Source organism: Python bivittatus, unplaced genomic scaffold, assembly GCF_059951505.1.
Source record: "Python bivittatus isolate LINGU-HERP-01145 unplaced genomic scaffold, Pbiv_v1 ctg000330_np1212, whole genome shotgun sequence".
NCBI lineage: Eukaryota > Metazoa > Chordata > Lepidosauria > Squamata > Pythonidae > Python > Python bivittatus.
This window is the reverse complement of record NW_028277058.1, coordinates 1,077,311-1,098,757: the sequence shown is the minus strand read 5'-3', so window position 1 is coordinate 1,098,757 and position 21,447 is coordinate 1,077,311. Positions and strand designations below refer to the sequence as shown.

The window sequence follows — 21,447 nt, the reverse complement described above, 5'->3', positions numbered from 1 at the left end:
TGTTTCTTTGCCCCATTTCTGTATGTATGTGGGACCCTGTCCATGTCCTGCTTGTTTGTTGTCAGTCATGTTTTTATAAGGCCTGGAACACATCTCTCCAAACAGAACCCAGGGCTTTATCAGTAGGCAAGCACTTTCAATTTAAATATGGCAAGTCCTTACTTACCCCTTGTATTTAGCTTTGGCTGTTCTCAGTGATACAGAAGTTTATGCAAAAACAAGCTTGAAAGACCTACTATGATGACTAGATACCAGTAATATTAATATCACTCTGATTAGGTAGCATATATGAGGCTGTTCTTGAAATGTGTATAGCAACCCTTTTGGCATGAGAGGGTTTTAATGATAGTTTTATAAAGTTTTTGACTGTTTGGGGTGGAGGAGGTCAATTAAATAGAATTACATGTTTCTTTTTTGCTTTCATCTTGCCATAAGAATTATTTCTTCAACAACCATGGCAACTGCTTTCTTAAGAATAAATTATTTTGAAGAACATGAAATCTAGAGACATCTCCGAGCAAAGAGAAAAGGCTGACTGAAGAATAGTGCATTGCTCTTAACAGCCGATTCATAAGGCCAGGATTGCCAACTTCCTTTTATGGAATTAGACATAAACATCTAACCTACTTCCACTGATAAAGTCTCTTTTAGTGGAGTTCGCCACCCATTATATTATCTGTTAATTTGATTTTGAATAATTAGCTGTTTGGGGGATATAGAATTGTTTCCTCATAACTGCTGGGCATTGCTATTTCTATTTTTAGGAGAATATTGTGAAGTGAATGCTCGCTCAGGACGCTGTGCACCAGGAGTGTGCAAGAATGGGGGAACATGTGTTAATCTGCTCATAGGAGGCTTCAAATGTGAGTGCCCTCCTGGTGAATATGAGAGACCTTATTGTGAGATGACCACAAGAAGCTTCCCTCCAGAATCATTTGTTACCTTCAAGGGATTAAGGCAACGTTTCCATTTCACTGTATCTCTCATGTAAGTATCAGTTCTTTCCAACACTGTATGAAAACTTTGCAGTCAATGTTGCATTGACTACAAAACACAATATAAGTCTAAAGTAGCATCTTATAACTCATTATCAAGTTTTTGCAATATCTCTAATCAAAAGGTTTGATGCTGTTTCTTAATACTAAAAGTTTCCCTCACTTTTACCCTTACTTTTCACAGTTGGGAAATTATTTGTTTGAGGATGACCAAGAACTGAGATTAAGTTAGTCAACAATTTTAAGAGTATACCTTTAACCTCAGGTTGGCATATTTCTTTTAACCTGACACTCCCTGGAAAAGCAAAAACCTGAAGATTTATCTAATCAACTGTACCTTCTTGATTATAGTTTGTATTTTTTCAAAATATCACACATCCACAAAATGTATAGCTAGCTAATAAAATGTTCTAGCTCATGCATTGTATATGGTTTATAGATGCAATATAGCTAAAAAAGCAGATGCTGTAAAAAATGGCTAAGAAAAAAAAGGCAATACAGAATCATCTGCTAGTTCATTGCAACCTATTTCTCTTCCCTGTTAAGCTGCTTATCACACTTCTGCATTAATTCTGAGCTGTTCACACCTACTCTCAAGTTGACTAACATCTCTTTCACTTTTTCACTCTCCCTCTTCCTTTCTGTCTTCCTTCCACCAACCAATTTACTGTCAGTATATATCTTCCTAGACCAGTATTTTAGTAACATGTCCATGATGGTAATAGGTCATTGCAATATATAAGGCAGAACTTGTTGAAGAAGCTTTTCACCATGTGGCCAAATTTTAGGTCTTACATGATTGCTAAAAAGAGGTTCTCAGACTATACAATTTCAGTTGGAAACCCAAGCTCATTTTCTTGAAATAAGAACCAGAGATATCAGTGAGCTCTATTTTATTTGTTTTTAAATTTGTTTTTAGCTCACCTTCAGGAGTGCAATGCTCTTGAGATTGCTTATGTAATGAAAAATTTTAAAAAATACTGTTGTTCAGTCGTTAAGTCATGTCCGACTCTTCGTGATCCCATGAACCATATCACGCCAGGCCTTCCTGTCCTTCACTGCCTCCCGGAGTTTGCTCAGTTTCATGCTCATTGCTTCAGTGATGCTTCTAACCATCTCATCCTCTGCCGTCCCCTTCTCCTTTTGCCTTCCATCTTTCCCAGCATCAGGGACTTTTCCAAAGAGACCTCTCTTTGCATTAGATGACCAAAGTATCTGCGCTTGAGCTTCATTATCAATCCTTCCAATGAGCAGTCAGGGTTGATTTCCTTTAAGATTGACTGGTTTGACCTCCTAGCAGTCCAAGGGACTCTTAAGAGTCTTCTCCAGCACCACAGTTCAAAGGCATCAATTCTTCAGCGCTCAGCCTTCTTTATTGTCCAGCTCTCACAGCCATACATTACTACTGGAAAAACCATAGCTTTAATTATGTGGATCTTTGTCGGCAAGGTGATGTCTCTGCTTTTTAATATGCTGTCTAGGTTTGCCATAGCTTTCCTCCCAAGGAACAAGCGTCTTTTAATTTCATGGCTGCAGTCTCTGTCTGCGGTGATCTTGGAGCCCAAAGAAATGAAGTCTGTCACTGCTTCCATTTCTACCCCTTCTATTTGCCAGGAATTGATGGGTCCAGATGCCATGATCTTAGTTTTTTTTAATGTTGAATTTCAAGCCAGCTTTCGCACTCTCCTCTTTCACTCTCGTCAAGAGGCTCTTTAGTTCTTCTTCACTTTCTGCCATTAGGGTGGTATGGTCTACATAACCGAGGTTCTTGATGTTTCTCCCTGCAATCTTAATTCCGGCTTGTGATTCTTCCAGCCTGGCATTTCTCATGATGTACTCTGCATATAAGTTAAATAAGCAGAATGACAGTATACAACCTTGTTGTACTCCTTTCCCTATTTTGAACCAATCAGTTGTTCCGTGACCGGTTCTAACTGTTGCTTCTTGGCCTGCATATAGATTTCTCAGGACCCAGGTAAGGTGGTCTGGTACCCCCATCTCTTTAAGAATTTGCCACAGTTTGTTGTGATCCACACAATCGAAGGCTTTTGCATAGTCAATAAAGCAGAAGTAGATGTTTTTCTGGAACTCTCGTGCTTTCTCCATGATCCAGCTAATGTTGGCAATTTAATCTCTAGTTCCTCTGCCTCTTCTAAACCCAGCTTATATATCTGGTAGTTCTTAGTTCACATACTGCTGAAGCCTAGCTTGTTGGGTTTTGAGCATAACCTTGCTAGCATGTGAAATGAGTGCAATTGTGCAGTAGTTTGAGCATTCTTTGGCCTTGCCCTTCTTTGGAATTGGAACGTAAACTGACCTTTTCCAATCCCATGGCCACTGTTGCGTTTTCCAAACTTGTTGGCATATTGAGTGCAGCACTTTAACAGCATCACCTATAGTGTTTTAAATATCTCAGCTGGAATACTGTCATCGACACTAGCTTTGTTGTTAGCAATGCTTCCTAAGGCCCACTTGACTTGACTCTCTAGGATGTCTGGCTCAAGGTCAGTGACCACACCAGCCTGGACATCAGGGACATTAAGATCTTTCTTGTATAGTTCTTCTGTGTATTCTTGCCACCTCTTCTTAATCTCTTCTGCTTCTGTTAGGTCCCTGCCTTTTTTGTCCTTTATCATGCCCACCTTTGCAGTAAACGTTCCTTTGATATCTCCAATTTTCTTGAAGAGATCTCTAGTCTTCCCCATTCTATTGTTTTCCTTGATTTCTTTGCATTGTTCATTTAAGAAGGCCTTCTTATCTCTCCTTGCTATTCTCTGGAAATCTGCATTCAGTTGGTTATATCTTTCCCTTTCACCCTTGCTTTTCACATTCCTTCTTTCCACAGCTATTTGTAAAGCCTCATTAGGCAGCCATTTTGCTTTCTTGCATTTCTTTTTCTTTGGATGTTTTTAGTTGCTGCCTCCTGTACAATGTTACAGACCTCTGTCCATAGTTCTTCAGGCACTCTGTCTACCAAATCTAATCCCCTAAATCTATTCATCACCTTCACTGTGTACTCACATGGAATATGATCTAAGTCATACCTGAGTGGTCTAGTGGTTTTCCCTACATTCTTCAATTTAAGCCTAAATTTTGCAGTAAGAAGCTCATGATCTGAGCCACAGTCTTGTTGGTCTTGTTTTTGCTGTCTGTATAGAGCTTCTCCATCTTTGGCTGCAAAGTATTTAATCAATCTGGTTTCGGTATTGAGCATCTGGTGATGTCCATGTGTAGAGTCGTCTCTTGTGTTGTTGGAACAGAGTGTTTGCTATGACCAGCTTGTTCTCTTGACAGAAATCTATTAGCCTTTGCCCTGCTTCATTTTGTATTCCAAGGCCAAACTTGCCTGTTATTCTGATTATTTCTTGACTTCCTACTTTAGCATTCCAATCCCCTATGATGAAAAGGACATCTTTTTTTGGTGCTAGTTCTAGAAGGTGTTGTAGGTCTTCATAGAACTGGTCAACTTCAGCTTCTTCGGCATCAGTGGTTGGGGCATAGACTTGGATTACTGTGATGTTGAATGGCCTTGGATTCGCACTGAGATCATTCTGTCATTTTTGAGGTTGTACCCCATTACTGCCTTTCCCATTCTCTTATTGACTATGAGTGCTACTCCATTTCTTCTAAGGGTTTCTTGTCCACAGTAGTAGATATAATGGTCACCTGAATTAAATTCACCCGTTCCTGTCCATTTTAATTTGCTGATTCCCAAGATGTCAACGTTCAACCTTGTCATCTCATGTTTGACTACATCCAGCTTGCCTTGGTTCATAGATCTTACATTCCAGGTTCCTATACAATATTGTTCTTTACAGCATCGGACCTTCTTTTCGCTTCCAGATACATCCACAGCTGAACGTCCTTTCGGCTTTGACCCAGCCGCTTCACTCTTTCTGGAGCTACTTGGAATTGCCCTCCGCTCTTCCCCAGTAGCATATTGGACACCTTCCGACCTGAGGGGCTCATCTTCCGGCGTCATATCTTTTAGCCTTTTAACATTGTCCATGGGGTTTTCTTGGCAAGGATATTGGAATGGGTTGCCATTTCCTTCTCCAGTGGACTACATTTTGTCAGAACTCTCTGTCATGACCTGTCCGTCTTGGGTGGCCCTACACGGCATAGCTCATGGCTTAATTGAGCAAGCCCCTTCGCCACGACAAGGCAGTGATCCATGAAAAGGAAAAAAATATATATTAAAGCTTTAATTTAAGCTTATAAGTTAATGTTTTGCTATCTACTGGACTTCAAAGCTCTTTAGAGTATGCTAAAAGAAATGCAACCTTAATGATAGTGCTAGGAAAGTGGCATGCGTAGGGAACCTGCCTACTTCTGAAAAGGTGGAAGGGTCACACGGACCAGAGAGGAGTTTAGTTCACCCAGTGGTGAACCATAGATCAAGAATACAGAACATGCTTCCATTGTAGGAAGGCCTATGTTTAAATCTTAGTATCTTCATATCAGAAGATCTGATAGCTGAAAACATGAAAGACCCCTGCCTGCAACTCTAGATACTTGAACATGCTGTAAGGCTCCTTTCTATATTCTTATTTTATTTCATATAAATAACAAGTTGAAATTCTCTTTACTGGACGCTTGGAAACTGAAATATTGATGCCACTGATAAGAGGATCCCCAAGTGAGGCAACATGACGAGGAAAGGTTCTCCTTTCCTGCTCCCCAGACTACCTACAGTAATGACATACTTTTTGGTAGCTGCTGTATGAAAAAACATGATCCATTAGAGAGTGGGGGAGAGAGAGAGATTGATGTAGTGGTTAAGGCACTAAGCTAGAAACCAGGAGACTGTGAGTTAGTCCTGCCTTAGACCCAAAGCCAGCTGGTGATTTTGCACCAGTCACTGTCAGCCTTAAAGAGAAGAAGGCAAGGCCAAACTCCTTTCGAAAATCTTGCCAAGGCGACTGTAGGGACTAGTCCAGGCAGTCACCAGGTTGTCAACACTGACTCAAAAGCACATACACACACACATAAATCCCCATGTTAACAGAATGTCCAGCAAAACTTACTTAATTTGTTTGGCTGTAGAAGGTACTTTGTGTGACCTTTTGTTGTTCCTCTCTGATGTAGGTTTGCAACAAGGGAAAGGAATGCTTTGCTTCTCTATAATGGACGTTTTAATGAGAAACATGATTTTATTGCTCTTGAGATAATTGAAGAACAGATCCAGCTAACATTTTCTGCAGGTAAGATATTGCAATGACTGGAACCCTTTACTGAATAGAACTCTTTCTATATTTTGAGAACATATTCATGATGTTGTGCAATTTCTATGCTAAGGCAACAGCCCTATACATACATATTTGGAGAAAATAAATTTTAAGTGCTTTGTTTTCAAGATTCATGTTCTTAGAAATCATGTCTTAGTAAAGCCAGATATTAAGTGTAACCACTGATGATTCTTTGTTATATTTTTAAAAATTAAATTATAACTGAACACTTTTCTTATACTGCTAAATTATGACCCAGTTAATCCATGCATATGTGCTAGAGCTGTGCAACACTGGATTCCAAGGTAAAAAAAAGTGCTTTGGGGTGTATGTGAAAACTCAGGACCACCTGTCTGCAACTTCTTAAACCAAAGATGTCTTTTCTCAGGGCTGTGAAGGGCAGCTGTAGTATCATGGGAAAAGGTGAGGTTGAAGTTGCCAGGTGCTACATAAGTGCCTCCCCCATGCTTCAATGCACTGAATCTGAAATGTGCCCAGTCTCCATGTGCCTGTTGTCCAGGTTTTATTAAAGTTACTGATTTGCTATTCATTATTACAGTATTGTCCTCTCTGCTGTTATATTATTGAGCTACAAGTGCTCAGTTTTATAAAATATGGAAGCCCCCAGTTTTCTTTAGGTGTCAATAGAACCACTCATGTGCTTGGAGGAAGTAGAGGGCTTGCATTTGGTACGTGTAGACGCCACCTTATATGAACCAGGAGTGTGAAGCTTCAAATTATTCACTCAGTCCTTAAAAATAAAAAGTGTGACAAAAAGTAATCTATTTTAGTCTATGGGAAACATAGCAGCCTAATTCTGTACACGTGGATTCAGGCGCAAACCCTATTGTGTTTAAGGTGTGCACACGCAGTCCTGTGCACACTGTCCCAGAAATAAGCCTAGGATTCACTGCCAAGTAAAAATACATACAGTTGTATGGTAAATAAACTATCCCAAAAGAGAATTCAAAACCTGTCAGTAATACTGAAATTAATTCTTGACATAAATTATGCATGTTTTGTAAATAAAATCACAAATCAATTAATCTTCCTTTGCCAAATTCCCCTATTACATGCATGTTTAATTTCAAAAGTGATTTTAAGAGATATCAGTAGAAAATACTTGATTCAGGAAAATACTTTCCAGATTATTTTCACTGTATGAAGCTGAAATTATGTAAATAAGCAGAATTTCTGCCATTTTACATAAGCATTTCTGATAAAACCCCAATAGAAAGCACCACTGTATTCTGAATATTGTCTTCAATGGGATTTTTTTTTTTTTTTTTTGGTGGCATAATTCTGTGAATCATAGCACTTTGAAAAGTTCAGGGTTCAGGTCCTTAAATGTACTTTCATACAACAGATAAATTTAGATCTAAACCTTTTTGTCCAAAGCAATGCTTTTTGTATTTGCTAAGTTTAATTGGAAATCAACATAAAACATGCAGTAGCCAGAAAAGATTTCTATCTAAATGGTATCAACTGTTCGTTGATGTTGGTAACCCACAAAAACCTTCTTATTTAGAGAAGGAGAAATCTAAGGAAGAGCAGTAATCCTGCAAGGACTTCTTGTTTAAAACCTTAGTAGCCAGATGCTATATGCAAAAGATTTATGGTAAAGGATGATAGAATAATTGAGTATTTCTACACTCATTTTTTTCTAAATTGCATTGGATCTTTGAGATATTAAATTGTATAGATGTGTTTCCAGTCCAACATTTGAATATATGTTTGTTTTATGAAAAATCCTGTTTATGAAATAATGTCCATGTTAGAAAAAAGCATACCTATGTCTGGAAGGAAATAAGTGTTCTGATCCAAAAGATAAATTTAGAAATAATGCCCATATTTTTTTTCTTCCTAATATTTTTCCTGCAGGTGCAGGGTCTGCTTTTTTTTTTTTTTTTGGATAAACCAAATGTTGATCCATTTGGTTGCAACAGGAATTGTCACCCAAAGTCACCCAGCCGGCTTTCATGCCTAAGGTGGGAGTAGAACTCAGAGTCTCCTGGTTTCTAGCCTGGAGCCTTAACCACTAGACCAAACTGGCTCTCAGAAAAAATAATCATACTCCATTGTTTATATCACAGCAAAGTGGCAGCATCTAACTGACCATGGCTTATTTCAAGAAGCTAACCAAGTCAGATCAGAGAAATACTTGGAGACATTGGTCTAAAAGCAGTGTTTCTCAACCTCGGCAGGTTTAGGATGTGTGGATTTCAACTCCCAGAATTCCTTGCTGGCTGGGGAGTTCTGGGAGTTGAAATCCACACATCTTAAACCTGCCGAGGTTGAGAAACATTGGTCTAAAGCAATGGCAAAATGCTTTTCCACTGTTATCAAGAAGGCAACATAGACATGTCCATGAAGTTACCAACAACTGAGCTGAAACTGAGAATGTCTTTAGTTGACTCTTCTACAGTAATGCCTTCAGCCATCATGGATGCAGAGGATATTTTCATTCACATTGCAATGCTTGTTTCAGCTCCATTTAATTGGTTTTTTTTTTTGTTTTTTTAGTATAGATACTATTGTTCATACTCATATATCAGCAATTATTGTAATCTATTAGTTAAGGTGACTTAGGAGTGGTTTTTTTTCTTAATTACTCATTGACAAAATGTGTGGCATACATGTTTACATTTAATTCACATGCAAATATAGATTAAAAATCCATCTAGATCAGTGTTTCTCAACCTTGGCAACTTGAAGACAAGTGGACTTCAACTCCCTGGCTGGGGAATTCTGGGAGCTGAAGTCCACATGTCTTCAAGTTGCCAAGGTTGAGAAACATTATTTGTATGAAAATAGAACATATTTTGAACTTAGGATAATTTTGAAAGGCACTAAAGCTCTCAGTAATAATAGCTTCCATGGGCTCACAGTGCAATATGTTGCATTTGAATAATTACAACTGCAAAAGGACATTCAGACATTATAACAGTTTTTGGGGGAAGAAACAAACATGTGCTTTTGTGAGATCGCATTAAGGAGAAAATTATTTTTGTGACCATTAATGAAATGGAATGTTAAAGTTTCCTTTGGTACAAGTAATTTCACTTTTATTGAGACGTAAAATACTCCTTAAAGAAAAATAGTGGGTGTTCCTCCTGAAATGCTCACAAAAACAAACAACACAGAAGTAATTATATTCACCATCTTTAACAGAGGAAATGTTTGTGTTCCTTTCTCAGTTTAACACTTTTCTGTATGAACCAAGCAGGTGTGTGTGTTAAACTGAAGTAAATGTTTGCATGAATACAGGTGGAAATACAGAGTCATTTATTATATACATTGTTGTTCTTACCATTTTTTTCTTTTCTTATTCTTCTTTAGTGGAAACTTTTGTTCAGCTAGTCACTCATGATAAACCCAACCTGCCCATTTGACAGGTCCTTGTGTACTTTTCCTGTAGATATTTGTTTTGTTATTACCTCAGAAAAGCCGTGAATAGTCACTGGGCTGGTTGTACTAGTCTGCATAACTAATCTGGCACCTTGTGCTTTATCAAATCCAATCTTTAAAAGACATTTCAATGTGAAAGAAAGGAAGCAATGTCATTCAATGCAGGGGTAGAACTTCTGTAATTTTCTGGGAAGAAAAATGTTTTCTTTGTTCCCTCAACACCTTATCTGACATTCCTGTAAGATTCCAGCCTGAAGAAAACCCACAGAAATGCATATTCTTTTTGTAAGTTTACAGCTGTTTTCACTTTCTGGGTTTATCCTAAATATTTACATTTTACATATGATTAGTTTTCATTCTTTTGCTAAAATTTGAGGGTTAACAATTGCGACAGCACATGGACACCTTAGAAATATACATTTTTACGTATATATACTTATAATCGCCATAATTTGTTTATTGTTGACATTAACACTGTTTATGCCAGATTACAACTAATGTTGTTATTAATTTCAAATGGAATTTAAGTGGGAACAAATGCTTTTCTAAGTGTAAGTATATTATATGTCCCCACTGATGTCTTGTATTTACATTTCTCCTATTGTATTCAATACATAGCAGTCCCCTTGAAAAACGTTTTGCAGGCTGGAAGTACTTCTAAATTCATATTTAGCCCTGGAAGCTGTTTTAAAAGCTATAGCCTACAGTTGTTTTTGCCCAGTTTAGGGTAGTGTATCAGATTTTGTCCGTTCAAAAAGAAGTCACAAAGTCATTGTGATACGGGACTGTGTTTGAAACTTCAGCTGGTAAAGACTTATAGCAGCAAAGATGTAAGTACATATTCATCACTGGGAACTTGCTATATTCCTATTCCCATACAGATGAATTGGCTTCCAGTGCATTGCTGTCATAGTCAGAGTTTTGCATCTTATCACATACGACCCTGTCTATATCTTTGTTTCTGGAGACAAGACATTTTATTCTCTGTGTTTTGACAGTGATGGAGATGGAGATGGCAGGAAAAGGTCACACCAAGACTTGAGATTTCTCTGCCAAATGGAGCGGGTTCATTTGACCTTTTGTTGCCTGGCTGAGATTTTTTTGTTCCATTTGATCTGCCAAACTCAGAATCATTTTCAAGCTGCTTTTATCTATTAATTGTTCTTTTTAAAAATTATTTTTCTACACCTTTTCTAATCCAAATATTTAACTTGGTGTAAACTGTCTTGAAAAACATAATTCTATTGGAAGGCTTGGTTATATGTTGTCTTAATTAATACACACATATATTGAGGGAACAATGTACAGTACATGCATACAGACATTCAGTGGATTCAGCTTGGAAATCAAATATTAATCTGTTTATTATGCTTAATATATTTTGCTGCCATCTGCACCAAATAAGATTAATATCTTTGTTAACTGAAAAAAATGAATGTTTTAAAAGTGGAACTTTTAAGATGAACTCTTTTTTTCCCCTCTTCCACGCTACTTTTTAGGAGAAACCACCACAACAGTTGCACCATTTGTTCCAGGCGGGGTTAGTGATGGGCAGTGGCATGCTGTCCAGGTGCAGTACTACAACAAGGTAAGGAATGCTCTTTTAGTGATATTCTTTATGAACTCAATGGATTGGATCAGTTTCTCTGTTAACATGAATGAAAGAAGTGTTTAGGCTTAAAAGCTATGCTGGAATGGAAGTCTTGCTTTGGGGCTGATGCACATTGCTTTTAAGTTGCAGTAGGTTAATTGGATATGTTCCATAATGATGGAATATCTTTGAACCTTTTCACAAAGTAATGCAAAGCCTTGAAAAATCATACATAAGCTATCCCAGGCCAGAGAAAGAAGATCAGTTAGTGTGCTATTTTAGTTTCAGAGCCATATATATCTAAATACAGTGCAATGAACAAGGGTATTCCTGTGGCTGAAAAAGCTCTAGTTAAAGCTTTACAGCCATTAAGAAACTAGTTAACGGGGAAGTCTAATGATGAGATAGTAATATACTTTTAATTCATATGACATCAATGCTTAGCTCCTTGTTGCCAAAGGTGAACTTCTTTGTTCAGTTCAAATAGCTATTTCTAAGTGGGAAAAGCAAAATCACAATTGCTCCTTTTCTTTCAGGATTTAGTTTTCTAGTGTCGGTAACTCAGCATAGAAAGTGCCCAGTCTCTTGGCAAATATTCCTTATCATAAGTAGAAATATTGTTCTTGATGTACTATTGGAATACTATTTTTAATTTAGATATTTAAGGATAAAAGTAAATACTTCCTTGAGTTAAAGCTGCCTCCTGGTGATTACATGGATACACCCATGTACATTTTCTTGCTGGCAGTATTAAAACATTAGGAAAAAAACCTCAATTTACCTTGGATTTCCTGCTGATCTTACACTGAAGTACTAACAAAATCCAATCCTCCTTGGCTTTTTTGAGATTAGTCAAGGTTGGCTACCTGTTTCCACTTGAAATTGGCAATACATAGTGAAATTATAAAAAATAATTATCATTCTACCAAAGACAGTGAAGTTCTAAGATTTATAAACATAACCAATATTAAATCTGTACTTCAAGTTACATACAGTGTTATTTACTGAACATTTAAAGTAACACAGATAATAGAGTCCAGTATACTCACATAGATTCAGCCAGGCTGCTTTAGATAAAATCTGTGACCATACAGATAGTCCCCTACTTACGAACAGGTTGCGTTCCAAGAGGATGTTCGTAAGTCCGTTTTGTCGGTAAGTCCAAAAAAAAAAAAAAAAGAGGTGAAGGCAGGAGGCAGGGCCGGTGAGGTGCAGCGTGCTCCATTGCCAGGCAAGGCAGGAGACCTCTGCCCCCTCTCCCCTGTCCTCTGCCACCACCCCCTCTCCTGCCTCACCCGGCAACAGAGCGCACCGCATAAACTAACCCTTTTTCAGAACTCCAACTTCAATCCAAACCTCAAATGCAAATGGAATGCTGGAGAAGGTGGGAAACTAACCCTTTCCCACCTTCTCCTGACTTCGGTTCTGACTTCCAGCTCAACTTCCGGTTCTGACTTCTGGGTTCATCCTGTTTGTATCAGTGAAAGTTCACAACATGGAAGTTTGCAAGTAGGGAACTGTCTGTACTAAGCGAAGTACAGCCTCGGTTTAGCAATTTAGACTGAGTTTAATAAGTGTGTTTCAGAGTGATGCTGAACAACAGACATGATTATTTGCAAATACTGTGACAACGGCTGCAATTCATATATCACACTAAATCAGGGGTGTTTAATCTTCAGCCCCAGGACCACATGCAAGTTCTGAACTCGGGCAAGAATATCCTTTCCATTGTAGCCTAACGTATGGAAACCAAGTGAGAGAGATTAGAGAGTGTTAGTACCAAACAGAAGAAAGCCCCCCCCCATAGATTATTCCTGTGGAAATGTGGCCCCCAACAGAAAAAAAGTTGCCCTTTTGCTAAGTCATGATAAAGAGTTAGCATAAAGGCAACCCCAACACACTCACATTTGCCTGCTCCCTCTGATCTCTGATGATACAGTTTCAAAGTTTCTTATGTGTAATTTATGGAAGCTTGGCATGTGGCCACTACTTTGGGAGTCATATTAATCACAGAGCAAACCAGTGGTCCTTTGCAGCTTAAGTGCAACCCTTAAACAATAAAGCTAAGAGAAAACAGGTAGCGGATGTGAGGAGAGATATCCAGGGCATACTTGCACTCAGGGCACAGGGTAAAAAAAACAGTCAAGATGGCAGGCACTTCCACAGTTGAAGCCTCCCTTCCTGACTTTTTTGACACCCTCCCCACAACGTGGATGTCCCTGTTTGCCCTAGCCATTTATCAGTGGATTTTTCCATGAAACATGGTGATATGGAGAGAAGAAAAGGGAGAGAAATGGAGTCAAGTGTTTGACAGGATTACTTTGTAGTTACAACGTAAATGTAATTAAGAGCTTTCCAGTCAGAATGCATGGAGGATGACCTTTGTCCACAACAGATGGAGATGTGCTGAAAATAACACTCGGGCATCTGTAGTTCAGGGTAACAAGGATGAACTGCAAAAAAAGCTGGGGGGGTTAATATTTTTATCTGACAACATAGCCACAAACAGAATATTAGGGAACGTCTCTTTCTGTTTTAACATTGTGGCTGAATTTGTCATATGAACCTGGAATATCGGGATGAAGATATTGCTGAAAACTATGATTAACTTAAGATGGGAGCAAAACTTCCGAAGCTTCTTACTGCATCATTGCTATGGGAATATGTGAGCCTGAAGCTGACTGCAGCTCATCCTCATAAAATTTGTCACTGTTTACTGGTATATGTCAATGAGGTCATTGCCTTGAGTTCTTTATGAAAGACATCATCGTTTCTTATTCCTTTATCTTTTATTTTAACATTACTGGGGGAGGTCAGATACTTGCAGCTTATTTAAGTGCCCACTTAGAGTGTGCCATAAATTTCCTTGCAATCTGCAAATTACACCGTTGCATTTGGTTGTTATTACAGTTAAGTTGCTTTAGTTGAAAAAGGCTGATAAAATGACAGATGATAGAATAATCCATAGTTCTTTTACTGGAGTCATTCGTTCACATTGGCCAAGGGGCCTGGGAAAAAGCATATATATCAGCAAAAGTCTGGGTTTCATGGTGTGGTTGTTGGTTTAGAATTTTAAGCAGCTGCCAAAAAGATAACAACTTGACATTGCTCCAGGGTATTCTTTAAAAGGAAAAGTGATCCCACACATTAGTTAAAAATAAAGCTTTGTCTCATTTCAGGATCCCAAGTTTGTTCAAGTAATAGAGTTCGTTCATGTAATAGAGTAGTATTCTAACAATATGATTATTTGTATTTGAAAATGGACAAGAAAAATCGTTTCGTGCATCACGGCTTATAAAAATACAAATTCCATCTCTCAAGACTCAGTGAATTAATTTGCTGGTTTAATAATGGAATCAGTGTAAGCTTTTGCAGGCTCCATGCCTATTTGCCATCTCAAATCAATAGTTTGCTTTTTTGCTTACAATATTTATATACTTGTTTAATTTATATTCCACACTTCAGTAGGTTCCCAGAACAGCTTTCAAGAAGTTAAAACTACAGTAAATAAAAATTTTAAAAATGTAAATAAGAACATTATCATAGCATGAAAGCAATGAAAGAACAATACAGTAAAGACTCCCTTGAGTCAGGCACAATTCTTAATTATAAGGACACACCCATGTAATTTTCTTGGCAGTAATATTGAAGTGATTTGCCATGTCTGCCTTCTGGGGCAATCTTTTTGTTTCCCCATCTATCATACAGCCCTGACATTTTCTGGTGGTCTCCCATCCAAGTACTAACCAGGGTTGCCTGCTTAGCCTATTGAGATTATACAAGGTTGTGTAACCAACACCAAAGCCTAAAGGGCTAAACTGGTTGATAAAAGGCATCATGGTAGGTGACCTGAATGCTGCTTTGAAAGGAAATTTCTAAGCCAGACAACCATATTTAAGCAGATCGTTTGCCCACTGCAGTTCAGATGTAGGAGGGCTGTATGATGTAGATTGTGATAGATTTTCCCCTGAGTGATAGCAGGATGAAGTGGAGAGGAATTGTATTGAAATAACAGCTTGTGAAATCTAGATAAAAACAAGAAACAAAACTTCCTGTCCTTTGTGAAGTAGGAGAAGCTTCATCAACTCTTAGCACTTAATAAGAAGGGAGGCATTGCACAAGTTCATTTTAATTTGCCCATGTTGGATTGTTGGGTACTACAAACAAAACTAAACCACAAGCTTGCCTTGTTGTACTCCTTTTTCCCTTAAGGCTTCCTTTCCAAATTCTACAGAAACAAAAATCCGCACTTGCCTGTAGCAATACATGTTTGGAGGCAGTTTATTGGTAGGCTCTTGTCTTAACAAGGCCTTAATGTGCTACAGATATTTTCTAAGATAAAGATAATTTAGGGATTTTGGGTTGTGCCAATAAATATATGGGATGTTATGTCTAAACTTGATGCAACATTGACATGTCAGAATCATTCAGATGCATTGATTCACTTAAATTATATGCAGATAACACATGTGAAATGAAGGTACCATATATTATATAACCTGATATGATTATATATGATTATATATATATATATATAATATATAATATATGATTATATTATAATATACCGTATATTATACCAGGTTAGGTAAGGGACCACCTCTCTCCTATGACTTCAACCTGTCCCACCCGATCACACAGAGAGGGCATGCTTCAGACCCTCTCAGTAAAAGAACTTCGATTAGCATGGTACAAAGGGTGGGCCTTCTCTGCAGTAGCCCCTGCTCTTTGGAACATTCTGCCCCCGGAGGTGCGATTAGCCCCCTCACTCCTGGCCTTCCGTAGGGCTTTGAAGACCTGGTTCTGCTACTTGGCCTGGGGTGGGGAGGGAATACCTCAAGCATGGGGATGGCTAGCCCCATAGAGGCCTCCTGTCTTCAACCCCAGATTTTTTGTTTTCTTGGACTCTCCCTTTTTTAGAAATGTTTTTAAATTGATGTTTTATGTATTTATATATATTTATGGTTTTAATGTCCTGTGTGAGTCACCCAGAGTTCCCCCATTGGGGGGAGATGAGCAGGGGAGAAATTTAATAAATAAAATAAATAAATAAAATAACATTTTTTGCCACTTTGCTCTTTAGTTGCTGCAATTTTGCCAAAACTGATTTTTTTACAGTATGAATGTTCATTAATTTTATGACTTTCTCCAGGAGATTCTTTTCTTGTCTAGCCATGTGGTTTTCTTGGTGAAATATAGGGGTGGTTTACCATTGATTTTTCCCATGCATTTTGAAATGATGCAGTTGCTATTGTCACTAAAGGGATCATCTGTCTCCAGCATTGTCCAATATCATTGCTACTCAATGTAGGTGCCTGCTTGCTTTGGCAACACTGGGATGACCTTAATGCCTTGGGTAGCCCTACTTGAAGTAGATACTTTTGGTGTGCATCCCCAACATTCTTCACTCATTGTTCCCAGGAACACCCCCTGCTACAATGAGGCAGCATGACAGGACTTAGGGAGGGGGTCTGTTTTTAAGTGATCTTTAATATCTATAGATAAGCTGATGCTTATACTGAATTTCGTAGTTTTTCCATGATATGATATGCATTTTTACATCTCCGTCTATTGCTAAAATCCAGATTTCTTAAATCAGGTGATTTCTTCAAATCTATAAGATTTGCAAACATCCTTACAGTTTATGTACCAGTTATATTCGTGTTATCACCATACTTCTTTAAAAGTGTCCTTCACTTTTTGTTTCTTAATCTCTTGGCTTTTTTAATTTCCAAATTGAAGGTATTTTCACATTTGGCTTCAATTTATTGGGATCCATATATATGAGTAAAATTTTATTTATTTATTCTTCACCTTTCTATCTTGCCTCAGTCAAAAGACTCTCAGCATAATGGCTTTATAAGTCATTTGTATATGTATACATGTGTATAATGTATAAAGTCCTGTTTATACATTGGGGAGGATAGCAGTTGCCTTAATTAGTATTTGATTGATAAAGAAAAGTAGTAGTAGTAGATTATACACAGCTTTCAGATTTTTTAAGCTCTTCACAAAACCCCCAAGACCCTGTTAGCTATTTTCCATTTAATTATTGTTGGGGAACTAAATCTGAGTGGCTACATAAGGTCAGGTTATGAATTCAAAGCAGAAAGAAAGTTAGAACCAGGGATTTAATTCATAGTTCATTTCCCAGTGTTTGCTAGGAAATATTAGAAATAATTTGTAGAGAATTATAGAGTTGGAAAGGGCTATTTATGACATTGAGTCCAACCCACTGCTCAGAACTTGATTGATATTAAAGCACTGCTTCAACAGATGTAGTGAATGGGAAACACCTCTTCCTTGTTCTACCTCTGAATTGTTCTTGCTGTTAGGAAGTTTTTTCTAACATTCATGAGTTCTACTATGACTCTGTGTAAATGAGAAATAAACTAGAATTGATCTACTGAGTGCAACTTACTGGGAATCAATCCTGAACTATTGCCATTTTAATGAATTAGTAATCCATAGGAGTACACAGTTGTTTCAATAAGACTGGATGGATGATGATCAGATAGTTAATGTGCCCATATATTCTGCTGATGTATTCTTAAGAGGTAAAGTCTTCTTCAAGTGAACCTCGGCATGGATGGCACATCCATATATTTTTCTCAACAGCAAATTGGAAGTGGCTTTCTACTGCCTTCTTCCAGATTGGTTGGTTGGTTGGTTGGTTGGTTGGTTGGTTGGTTGGTTGGTTGGTTTTACTTCCCAGACTTACAGAACTTCCAATGCTTTTAACTCACTGTGTCTCTTAAAGCTTCTAATCTTTGTAGTATTCCAAACAGGAATTGCACTTGATGCAGTTAATATGCAGTAGTTATTCAAGTCCATTATTCATAAGTGTAGCTTCGCAATCCCTTATGTTTTTCTTTTAAAACTAGGAAGAATTTATTTCCTTATTAAAGAATAGGAACTATTTCTAAATTCCAGTGTTATTTCTACTTTGGATGAGTAATGTGGTACAGTTTTAAGGCTGCATATGTCTCTATCTTATTACACCACCTGCAAAGAGTCTTAAAAGGAAAACAGGACTGACTGATTTTACAGAGCTGGGAGTTTGAAATTAAAATCTTTGAAGTGTTTCCAAATCCCCTTGCTGTAAAATGTGCTATCTTTAATCTACTAACTAAATTATATTTTTCCCTAAATACATAGTAAAGCTTTATCCAAAATTAAATGAAGCATGTTTTTCATGGTAAATGCCCAATCAAGTTACACAGTTAAAACAAATACTAACAACTGCATATTCGTAAGAAATACCAAAATTTTACCTTTCTAATTCTGTCATTATGTGTGTAGGATCAACAGGATTATTTATCTTGTTTTTTCTCTTGGAGATATGTTGAGGAGTACTTGAAATAATTTGGTACTGTTTTGAAAACTGCATTAAAAATATAGCTATATCTCCGCAATCTCTGATGAACGAATGGAAGAACCATTTGCAGCTGGTTGTGCAGCTGAAAGATTGATTATCTAATTTCCTGTAGGAAAACAGGTTTTGTATGATGATAGCAATCACCTGAGATAATTAACTTTATGACAGTGTAATGCTACACCAATGTTATCCTCTGGAAAACAAAGCTAAATTCCAATTTAATTGTTTAGTATTGATTCTGGCATTATTAATACAGATATTCACATTTTGAAATTAAAATTAAATTCAAACAAGTTAAAATATATTCAAACAAAAATGTTTTTATTCCAGATAAATAAGTTTTATGTGCAAAGTGGGTTCAAAATTTAGTAGTAATATGTGATATGAAGTTGGATCTGTGGCCAGGCTCTCCTAAGACATTATCTTATTTCTTAATATACACCAGTAGCAACAAAGTCAAAACCGAACTGCTTACTTTAATAAAAGTAAATAGCTGTGCCATTTGTACTGAAAGGACTTTCTGGAATTTATGAAGCCTGTCACTTTCCTGCACTTCAAAACACGTCTATAAAGATGTTAACATATACACATTCGGAATTTTGAGAGCGTGTTATGGCCCTGTCACAAATTGGTTGCCATAATGGAGGTGGTCAGTCACAGAAGGCAGTCAAAACTCAGGGCTAGATCCACACACCATTCTATTTTCTAAAAATGTCCCTGGGATCTATGTGGACCCTAGAAGCATGTTTGGAAATATGTTTGAGACTTCGTGCATTGCTTTGCAGCATGCTGGGTTCCCATTTTTTTTTTAATTAATATGTTCTAAAAAAAATAGGAAGATCTGTGATCTTGGCATACGGCAAGGAATGTGTTGGCAAGTACATTGTCACCCTGGACACCTTGTTGAGAATGAGGTTTATGAAGGAAATGCTATACCCATATACCAGTCTTTCAGCATTACTTTGCATGGGAATTGTAGGATATTCTTAAAACAGCCTAGCAGTTTTCTCAGAAGGTACTGGTAACAATAATACAGCTGAAAGGACTTTTTTTTTTATTCTGCTTATGGAAATTCCTTCCTTATAAGGAGTGGATGGAGGTTTAGTATAAGTTTGGCTTGGAGAGGAGAAGACTCTAGGGAGATGTGATAACTCTCCAAGTATTTGAAGGGATGTCATTAGAAGACAGGACAGAACTGTTCAGAGTCGTTCCAGAAAATAGGACACAAAAGAATGGGTTTAAATTACAAGGAAGTAGAGTTCAGTTCAACATCAGCAAAATGACTTAATGGTGAATGCTATTTAACAATGGGACAAGCCACCTCAGCAGATGGTAAACTCATCTTTACTGGAGGACTTAAACAGAAGTTGCATGCTGTCTGTCAGGGATGCTTTAGGAGTGGGCTCCTATACTGGGCTTTGGACTGGATGATTCAAACCCTGACATTCTGTGATTCTGTGATCCTCAACTCTGTGACACAGAAGAATGGGCAGTTAAAGCTTAAGTGGGATGGCAACTGTTTAAGGTTCGGGGTCTGTAAAATGTGCTGAAGAAACATAATTCTCACTATCTCTTCTCTCTAGGTACTTTTGTATGGTTGTGTGCATGAGTAAATATTGGCTGTTTAAGGGTGGACATTACAGAGTTCCTTAACTGATATCTAGTTAGGAAAGAGAATTTTAGTTGCCAATTTTTAAAATATTTGTGAAATCCTGGTATTTTGGGGTGCCAGTGAATGCATGTACTTGCAGTTCCCCTGTCATTATACAGTACCATCCAGACATGATGTCAGCCTCCCATAAACCACAGTAGAGTCCAGCCAACTACACCATAGTCAGAAGAAAAATCTCTTAATAAAGTGAGCCAAATCAGACAGTAAGTGAAATCATATATAGCCATCACATAGTCAAATATTATCTATTTTGCAGATTAAAAATACTGACTAAGCAGAAGGACACTTGCTAAATCCATTATAGAATAATAATTCAGACATCATAGAACAAGTCATTCAAGAAGATGAGCTAAGAATTAAGGTCAGGTTGTATATGTACAACATGTGGTTGAAAAACTAAATAAAGTGTAGGAAACTACAGATATAGTATCTTCTATTGCAGATGTATCTACCCAAACAAACATATCCATAGGCTGCTCATCCTTTTCCTGCTGATTGGAAAACAACAGATAACTTGTGAAAAGTATGGTTCACATTATAAATAACCTCTGGAGGGCTCTTTATTGAGTCTGTTTGTAAAAGGAATACATCTTTGCTTTACTTTGGAATGTTCAAGGAACTGTTCAGTTATGCAAAACCAAGTATTTATTAAGTGATGCAGCTAAAAAGCAAATGTGTTGGCTCCTTGTATATATTTGGTTCTGTAGGGGGCTTGCATGTTTAATTTCCTCTTGCTGTACTTCCTCATGGCCCCAAACGTTTTTGTGTGTGTTAATAGTATGGTAACCAGTCAACCTTGTGATAGTTTCAAAAGACTTGGAATGAAATCTGTGGTACCAGTGGAACATTATAGCTGCCTTATTGGACTGAATGGACTAGTGGACTAGTGGACTGAATGAATGTTTATCAGAATTTCAAACCACAGACTGTGGCTGCCATCATCAAAGCAAAGAACAGCATGTGTAGATTTGTTATAATTAGCTTGACACAAAGGTTAAAAACATACCTTTCTCTCAACGTTATACATCAAAGTAAGACTGCTGAAGGCCTCCTCTATCCCAACTTGTGAGTGGACTTCACCTTCTAAACACATACCTCTTCCCTGGTTGAACTGTGAGGAAGAATGAATATATGGTCTGAAGGCTAACAAACTCTCAATCTCTTATGTATCTTTG

At 37.6% G+C, this 21,447-nt stretch overlaps 1 protein-coding gene across 3 annotated transcripts in view; it reads left to right on the top strand.

The window, feature by feature from the left end:
- CELSR1 (cadherin EGF LAG seven-pass G-type receptor 1) overlaps positions 1-21,447 on the top strand; it is a 170,597-nt gene that overhangs the window by 83,360 nt on the left and 65,790 nt on the right. For all 3 annotated transcript variants that reach the window (XM_088141636.1, XM_088141638.1, XM_088141637.1), the window contains exons 3-5: positions 765-987; positions 6,084-6,199; positions 11,131-11,219. In XM_088141636.1, the coding sequence (XP_087997762.1) occupies positions 765-987; positions 6,084-6,199; positions 11,131-11,219 (428 nt within the window). The remainder of the gene's footprint in view (positions 1-764; positions 988-6,083; positions 6,200-11,130; positions 11,220-21,447) is intronic.